This window comes from Zingiber officinale, chromosome 1A (genome assembly GCF_018446385.1).
Source record: "Zingiber officinale cultivar Zhangliang chromosome 1A, Zo_v1.1, whole genome shotgun sequence".
NCBI lineage: Eukaryota > Viridiplantae > Streptophyta > Magnoliopsida > Zingiberales > Zingiberaceae > Zingiber > Zingiber officinale.
Genome location: NC_055987.1, coordinates 187,293,488 through 187,302,634, shown reverse-complemented (window position 1 = coordinate 187,302,634; position 9,147 = coordinate 187,293,488). Strand labels below are relative to the sequence as shown.

Genomic DNA, 9,147 nt, shown 5'->3' with positions numbered 1-9,147 from the left:
CAAACTTGAAGAAAACACTAAAGTTTTTTACGAGTTTTCAAGTTTGTGTCAATCTTTAAAAATAGGAAGTATTTTCTTAGAAAACTATTTTTCCTTGATAGTGTATACCCTAAGTAATGTCTACATGAATTTTCATGAGTTTTAGAATTTTATAGAATTTTTAAGGACTTTCTGAAATTTGCCGAAATCAATTTTCAGAAATGTTAGGCCTTCAATCGATCACCCGATTGATTGAAGTGCCTCAATCGATCGGGTGATCGATTGAGAGGGGTTTTCTCGCAAGCAGAAACTCGCTAGATAGATTCACTGATCAATCCACACTGCTTCAATCGATCAATGGATCGATTAAAGTGCTGATTTCAACTGGGAAAGCTTAATTTCAGCATTTCAGACCATTTTTAGTCTAGGTAACCATTCCTAACCCTCAAAACATATTTGTATACATTTAGGGAGAGTTTTCATGATGAAAACAAGGATGGATTGGTTAAGGAAGACTAAGTAGAAGTTTAGGTTGAGGTTTAGTTTCATTATTGATTTTTGAACCTCAAAACTTCTAAATTTGAGTTTCCTAAAGATTTAAGGATTCCAAGTCATTGTTGGTGCAATGCCAGAAGTTACATGCATGTCTTTAGGGGGAGTTACTTTTTAAGGACATGAAAATTTATTTTCCGACACCATTGAAGGTGGTTAAACCTTCATTTTGAAAAACAATGCCCTTCATTTTGAAAAACAATGCCCAACAGGTTGAGCGTTGAAGAACAATGGAGAGTGGATATCTTCATTGTGAGGGTATGGATGCTCTAGGATGAGCATCATAACGTGGAATAATGCTCCAGGGTGAGCATTTAATACAGTGAAGGGTATGAGACCTTCATTGTTAGATTGGTTAACGCTCAAGGGTGAGCGTTGAAGATAATGAAGGGTATGAGACTTTCATTATGGTGTTGTGAACAACGAGTGAAGTTGTAAACAATGGTGAGTAACTCTTCAGGGAGAGAGTTCTTTTTGATGTGTGTCAATAGGAGGAGAATGTAGGGTTTAAGTTAGACCTTCATTACCTAAAGAGGGAGTTTGTCTTCTAGAAAAGGGGGAGAATGAAGGAAACTCTCATTCATGCCTTGGCATGAAGGAAGTTGCGACTATGAGATTAGCCTAACTTAAAGGTACCGTCAAACATCAAAAAGAGAGAGATTGTTAGTGCAATATTCCCTAGGTCAAGGTTGACCTGGTTGACTAAGCTTGAGAAGGCTCAAACTTGAGTCTTGATGTTTGGGTTTCGATGTTTAACAATACATGGAGACTGATAATACATGGAGATTGCAGGTGTAATCGTTCATTTGGGGAGATTGTTGGTACAATTTTCCTCTGGTCAAGGTTGACCAGTTAGATGGAAAGTCCTGGTGAGTGAAGCTAGACAGTTGAAAAATCCTAGTGAGTGAAGTCAGGTGAAAGACCTAGTGAGTGAAGCTAGGTAGTATGAAAATCCTAGTGAGTGAAGCTAGGTGAAAGTCCTGGTGAGTGAAGGCAGGCAGATGGAAAGTCCTGGTGAATGAAACCAGGCAGATGGGAAGTCCTAGTGAGTGAAGCTAGGTAGAAGAGAAGTCCTGGCGAGTGAAGTCAGGCACGTGGAAATCCAGGTTGGTCAAGGTTGATCGAACACCTGGTATTGAGAAGTCCAAGTAGATCAAAGGATTGACCGGATACTTGGCATGAGGAGAAAAGTCCAAGTGGGTTAAAGGGATTGACCGAACACTTGGTGAGGAAGTCCTAGCAGGTCGAGGGTGACCAGATGCTAGGTATAATGTTCCAACAGGTCATGGTTGACTGGATGTTGGTTCTAGAGATTTTGGACTTCATTTAGCAAGTCCTTAATGGGCAAATTGATCAATCGATATATTGACTCATGCCCAATCGATTGGTTGATCGATTGGGTGAGGTGCCGCGACAAAACCTCCTCCTAATCGATCAGTGGATTGATTAGAGAGAATCGGCGATAGCACAGAAGATCTCCCAATCGATCAGCTGATCAATTGGGAGCCTCCAATCGATCGGGTGATCGATTGGGAGGCTGGAAAATCGCAATAAACATTGAATCGATCGGGCAATCAATTCAAGCGATTTCCAGAGAGCACATAGGCGCTCTGAATCGATCAACCGATCGATCCAAAGCCTCCCCAATCGATTGAGAGCAATTCAATCGATTGGGATCCGACCGTTGACGCTGGATAAAGCCGTTGCGAGTGTCTTCTTCAGCAGCTTTTCATACCTCTTCGCCCGATTTTTCTCCGATCTTCACAGCAACTTTTCCGAGCTCTCACCGCCAGTTCTTGAAAGTTCTTGGAGGCAAGTGCTTGTGCACGTCCAAGTCAAGAGGCGATTTACGACAAGAAGAAGAAGCTAGGGTTAGAGTTTCAAGTGTAAATCTTGTAAGATTTCAATTGTATTTGCCTCCCTTTCTTTCTTCTTGTACTGAGAGTGTTGTAGGGCTTCTCCTTCTTCGGTAGTTATCGTAAAGGAGTGTTTTCATAGTGGAGAGTGTGTGTCGTGTGTGGATCCTTGGATTAGTCACCTCTTCATGAGGTGGATACCAAGTAAATCATTTGTGTTAGCGTTGTATTTTTGTTTCTTGTATTTTCCGCTGCCTGTCATCACCAAGAAGCAAAACGACAAACAAACGACGAGCTATTCACCCCCTCTCTAGCACATTTCGGTCTTAACAAAGGTTTGGTGCGACCATTAATTTTGCTTCGGTCGGTGGTTAGTTCTTCTGAAGTGTCCTTACTCTGATACCAATTGAAGGTCCATTGACGGTTGACTAGAGGAGGAGGATGAATAGCCTGAAATAAATAATAAAACATTTATTATTTTTTTCAAGCTAAATTAAGAAACACTTGCATAAAAAGAAACTTAATTAAAAAAAGAAAGAGGTAGATCATTTACTTGATTACAACGTAGGTGATTGTTAATCCAAGGCAAGTCTCACTAAAAGTCTTATTTAGGTGAAGAATCCTCTTATAGCAGTTGAAACACTCAATTACAAAGCTAATCGGAAAGAGAATTGATTACAAGTGTTGTTGTTTAGATTATGGGATCATGATTGTATGTATAGCCCTGATCGAGACACCTGGATGGGTTCCAGGCGCTTGAACGTGGATGGAATTTTATCTATATCGTACCAGATTGTGACAACGTGCATAACATTTCGATAAACTTTTAATTCCGAGTACCCGGAAGGGTTCCGGTTGCCCAGACTGAGTCGACATAGCCCCCCGAGCGAGGCGCCTAGGGGGCGCTCAGGTGATCTGGGCGCCCGGACCCAAAAGTCAACATCAAGTTGACTTTTCGGTTGAGGTCTTCCGCTCCGATTCTGCTCGCTTGGGTCCAGTTCTTCCGCTATGACTCTGCTCTCTTGGGTAATTTCGATAATCCAGAATAGGGCTCACCCGCACCCATTTTCCGATCTTCAAGTAGTCTTCTGTTCCAGCTTCTCGTCCCTCCGAAACGTCGCTCGCCTCCATCTCCTCCTCCAGCATACTCTTCTGCAATGCCTCGTCCCTCAGACACATCGAGCCCATCGACTTTCTTCTGTGTCGTCCTTCTCGCTAGATGTGTCTTTCACTCGACTTCTTGTGCTCCTAAATTTTTGTACACTTACTTAAATACAAGGTATCAAACATAATAAAATATAACCTGACTTGATTCATCACATCAAAACTACTACAAGATATTTATAAAAGTTCACATTCTTAGAATTAAATTAAAAGCACAAATTAAATTTTAATACTCTTCATCCTTAAAAAAAGAAAGGAAAGCGGTAAAAAAACAAATTGATTTTTATTTTTTATAAATATATTAATCAGGTAGATCAATTTTATAAAAATGACCGAACCCCTTCTTTGTCTAGTTGCATTGAGAAATTAGACCAAGACACCAGCATGCATCATTCTTACAACAATTTGCAATCATTCTTTTCATTGCTTATGATATTTCTTTAGTGACAAACAATATTGAAAAGAATTTCTCGATTAAGCAACAAAAAAACACAATTAGTTGCGTGTTAAAGATGGCCAGAGTTTATCATGATGCTCTGGGATTCTTTCCTCAAAATGCAGGAAAATGGCTGCATATGTACAAGTCCCAGTTACAGTTAACAGACACAAGACAGAAGTGAACAAATAGGACTACTCTAGCAACCAGTCCAAGTTGAAACTTTCTTCAGCTACCTGGACACGTAGATCTGGTATATCTCTTTCTGCCTCTTTCCATAACAAAGCAATGTCTTCATCACAAATCACATGCCCAAGTGACTTCAAGAATGATGAGGATCTAGGTAGAGTTTTCAATTGAGAACATTCTCTCATATCAATCTTCTCCAAGCTTGTCATATAGCCAAGCTCTTCTGGCAACTCTCGGAGATTAAAGGATTGAGAAATGTCAAGATACTTCAAACCTTTCATCCGGCAAATAGACAGAGGTAAGCTCTTCAGAGAAGGGCAAGCATACACTCTTAGAATCTTTAGGGAACTTAGCTTGCCAAATTCACAAGGCAGCTCAGACAAATCATGACAGTTAGAGATACTTAGACACTCGAGTGAGTTGATGTCACAGATGCAAGAGGGAAGCTCGGTGACATCGATGCAATGATCTATTGTGAGATGAGATAGACGAGGAAGCGTCGATGAAAGATCCACCTTAGATCCTCTGAGGCTGTCATTTAGTTCACATAGAACAAGAGATACTTTTCTCAAGTTGTTCAAGCGAACTGTGGACTTTGGCAATGGTGGGACGGATATTTTCTCAAGCCAAAGGCTTCTCAAGTTACTTAAAGGTTTGAATACAGAGCAATTCTGGAGTGATGTGCATGATGTGCCATAGTTGATCAAGATCAGAGCCCTCAGCTTAGGCATAGTACTGAGGAATGGCGGTAAGAAGTAAACATCAGCACAAAAACTCAAAATTAGAACTTCGGCTTTGGGAAAATGCATCTGAAACCAATCAGTTTCTTTCATTTCACCTGAAACAGAGAGGTTGTCAATTTCTAAAGAAGCACAATTCTAATTTTTCAACCATGCAATGGAAAGTAATTTTATCTATCCCTATATTGTTAATTAGACGGCACAGAAGAACCAGCCATTTCTTTGTTAGGAATGTAATTTGGAGGCCTAACAATGAGATGCACACCAGATAAATATGCCTAACGACATGAAAATTAATGTTAAAACACTAGTCATTCTATCTGGTTGGCTTTCTACATTCCAGATTTATTGCAAATATAAACTGCAAATATCAACCAAGAGCATGTCATGTGCTGTTATACCACACAAAGTTGAATACCTGTGTTAATGGAAACAATCTGCGCCTCAAACTGATGATCCTTATTTCTCTCCCATTCCTTTGGAAGTTCATTTTCCCTCCTTGCCATAATTAACCTCCGCCGAGTATTTGAAGGCTCCTGATTGTTCACATAAAGAGCTAGGTCACGCAACAAATCATGTTGAGTAACAGAAAGCTCTGTGTAACTGCTATAGATATCTCCAGCTCTGTTCCTGTAGTATGCATAAAATTCAGCCAAGTTAATACTATGAACATTGAAGCCTGAGTGATTCAAAAATTAGATGATTATAGGAACTTACTGTGCATCCTTGCACAGAGTTAAAAGGTTCTTATTTGAAAGCTCCACTAGAATGGCAAAAGCATCTTCTTCATCAAGATCATGGAGCTCCATCCACATGTTAATTAGCACATCTAAAGGGATCCTCTTGTCTTCTGGAAAAGATCCGAGGTCTAAGAAACATTCTCTCACTTTAGCTGACAGAAATTCAATGGATGATGCCATTCGTTCTATCAATTTATTTTCATGGGACTCGCATATAGCTTCTCCTCGAGTGAGCTTATTTTTGGCTCTTAACCAAAATTTTGGAGGTTGATCTCGCAAAGAAGCACCAATTACTTTTAGAGCCAGAGGAAGCCCTTTGCACTTGTCAACAACCTGCATTCAGCATGAAATCCAGTTCAAAACAAACTAACTCTTTGATTTAATAGTCTGAAGAAAATTATCCTAACTGGCGTGTTAAAAATGAGTATCAAAGACTAACAATAAGGTGATCACATTTTTTCCTTTGAAGAAAGAAAAATGGGGGACACTATCAACTAGAGAAACACTATCCAGTTAATCATGTTGCAAATTCATGTAGAACTACAAATTTGGTTGGCAACTATATGAAAGGGCACCCAATAGGAATATTCTACTAAGATATTTCATAAAAATGAACCTGTCTTTTTTCTTATTTTATAAGCACATCACAAAAAATGTGTCAGAATAGTTGAAATATGAATCGGTAACAGTTTCCTTCTGCAACAATGGATTAGGACTGATATGGACAATGAAATTACCTGCTTTACCAACTTCTTGTCAACACTAAATGGTACAGATTTCTGCTCAAAAGCTGCATGACAGAAGAGTGACAAAGCATCCTCTTCTCCCAGCAATTCTATCTCATAAGTGTTCTTAACAATTGAAGGGAAGTTGAATCGTGAAACCACAAGAATCTTGCATCCCCGAAGGCTGAAAATAAGTTCTTCAAGCTCAGAAAGGGACCACACATCATCCAATACTATGAGAGAGAATCCTTTTTCTATCTGCCCTAACTCCATCTGCCACTTTGGAATTTGATTGTAAGCACCAAGAACCATATTTCCACTAATTTGTTCCCACAGCTTCAACTTTAAACTCTCCAAATTTGGAGATTGCGAGAGGGTGGTGAAGTAAATTCTATCCTTGAAGTAACCTAATGGAAAACAAAACAGAAAAGAAATATAAGAATATACCATCAATTATCGACCTCCATCTAATGTTCTGTAGTAGTGTTCTCTACCAACCACATGACAGAAAGTAAAAAATAAGTGTTATAGCTGAAATATTTTTTCTATCAGCAAGCAACTGGACTAACTATTTGTATTTTCCAGGATAAAGTACTTCCAGAAATCAATTAACTGATCAATGATATAAACAGTATCAAATTTCCTTAATCAGTCTAAGAAAACCTCCTAAAAAATTGCATATATGATCCATGTTTGAGTTTATCATTGAAAAGTACAAAAATTGAGAATTCGACCAGAGGAAATTGAAACAACCAAAAACGGTAAGATTGGCTATGAATCAACAGAAACCTTCAATGCGATAAGGACAATATGATTAGCAAACACCCAACCACAAATTAGAAGTTCTGTAAGAACTCTCTCCATTAGAAATGTGGAAAAGGTCCAAACTTCTTCGAGAGTAACTATTTTCATCTTCATTGGAACCATTTGGGAGTGAAAAAGAGTATTTGTACTTGCAATAACATAAGATTGGAGCATTAACATAAGATATTCCGTGGGAGAGCCTTACTTCGAATCTCTGGATCTTTACATATCTCTCTGGCGAGCGTCGTCTTGCCACTCCCTCCGATCCCGAAGATTCCAACAACGGGTGATCTATCACTGCCCTCCATCAGCATCTCCTTCACCTTCTCCTTTCCGATCCTTATTCCGACCCCTACAGGCTTCACCCCTTCTCCAGCCATCATCAACCCGTCCATGATATTCGCAACCGGGTATCCTGAAGATGGTGGTTTCCCCATCGCCACGGGAACCTTCGTAGGAGCCGGAGAGGGAAAAAATCCTTCCATCGTCGGGAAACCAGATGATAGAGTATTCCCCATCGCAAACGGTGTCTTAACGGGCGCCATCGGGTCCATCATGTCTGACATCGGGAATCCCGAGAACGGCGCACTCCCGAACGCCACCGGGACTTTCGAGGCGGTGGCCGCCACCGGGGAGGAAGCGGCCATATCGAGGGCCCGCTCGATGCGGTCTAGGCGGGCGGCGCAGTCAACACGGATGTGGTGAACGTCGGCGAGGACATGGACGGGCATATGGCGCTCGATCCAGCGGGATATCCAGTTTTCGATGCCCTCCATCTTTCGAGCAAGCTGCACAGAGCGATAGACATTCCAGCGCGGGGAGGCGGCGGCCTTGCGGGCGAGGTCGAGGGCGAATCGGAGGCGGTCAGCGAGCTCGGATAGCTGAGACTGACGGTGCTGCGGGAGCTCCACACCCGAGTGGCGGATCTCCTGAACGATGGGAAGCAGTGAGTCCACGGAGCGCTTCAGCTGCTCAGCCGCCGGGCGGCAGAGATAGGTTCCTCTGATCACTTTCATGAGCTCCTTAATCAACTCTGTTGCAACCTCACCGGCGAAGGACGAATCCATATCCGCCGCCACGGCGCCACAGCCTCTCGGGCCCAATTCCTTCCAATCGAGATGCCGATGGAACTCTGAGAAACTGCGAGGAAGGAGAGGAAACGATATATAAGCGAGGAGGGTAATAATGTCATTTGGAGATGTCAAAAGGACGATCTTGCCACTTTAGGATAAAAGAGTATTAATTTAAAAATAATGCATCAGAATAAAAAAAAAAAAATCCCATCACTGGTCTTTTAACAAATGTACCGCTCAACTTTCATTTGCAAAAAGTAAAGGCTAACTGGACCGGATGATTCAACCCGAGTGCGACAATGATCTAATTGGATCGATTTAGTTGATTATTGTACAGGAGAAGTTAGATCGATCGATGATGAAGGATCAAGCGGGTCGGTCCATGAGTTCTAAGTTGGCTTGCTGAGTCAAGTGTGTAGGATGATTCAAAAGAAAGCACAAACTCAAGTGGGGGCATCGCAACTATTCCAACTCCTTGATTTTTTTTTTTCACAGGGTATCAAGTTCTCATGATTTCTAAAATTACGATTCCTACAATCCAAAAGTACTAAATCTATCCGCAATTAATTGGAATTGGATTATACAAATCCGTAAAATCAGTATATTTCTATAATCCTATGATAGAACATTTTAAGTGACTATAATTTTTTACTTGGATTAATACACAATATATTAAATTAAAACTCATTCAGAACTCTATAATTATTATTAGGCATAATCTCCAATCACCCAATTTTAGATAAAAAAATAGTATTTATAATTTTCTTTAGGCTTCCAATAATTTTTTCAATATATTAGGGTTATTTTCGTATTTTGTATCTTCATGATTTTGGGATTATTTAAAAAACTTGTTTAAGTTAATATTCAGACAATTTTAATCATTACAAAT

General features: G+C 40.4%; 1 protein-coding gene across 1 annotated transcript; it reads right to left on the bottom strand.

Moving 5' to 3' along the window:
- Nucleotides 1–3,995: 3,995 nt before the first annotated feature.
- Nucleotides 3,996–8,338, bottom strand: LOC122038732 (probable disease resistance protein At4g33300). The gene is made up of 5 exons (XM_042598637.1): nt 7,391–8,338; nt 6,394–6,788; nt 5,634–5,989; nt 5,335–5,546; nt 3,996–5,014 (listed from the first exon to the last, which is right to left on the bottom strand). Exons 1-5 carry the CDS (start codon nt 8,250–8,252, stop codon nt 4,182–4,184), a joined length of 2,658 nt encoding a protein of 885 aa, XP_042454571.1. The 5' UTR covers nt 8,253–8,338; the 3' UTR covers nt 3,996–4,181.
- Nucleotides 8,339–9,147: the final 809 nt, after the last annotated feature.

What these genes read in the sequence shown, in the direction of transcription:
- LOC122038732 (XM_042598637.1), bottom strand. Translation starts at nt 8,252, where the DNA reads ATGGATTCGTCCTTCGCCGGTGAGGTTGCAACAGAGTTGATTAAGGAG. An exon ending in ACAAGAAGTTGGTAAAGCAG is followed by an intron (nt 5,990 to 6,393) that starts GTAATTTCATTG and finishes TGCTGAATGCAG; the next exon opens with GTTGTTGACAAGTGCAAAGG. An exon ending in ACTCTGTGCAAGGATGCACA is followed by an intron (nt 5,547 to 5,633) that starts GTAAGTTCCTAT and finishes TGCATACTACAG; the next exon opens with GAACAGAGCTGGAGATATCT.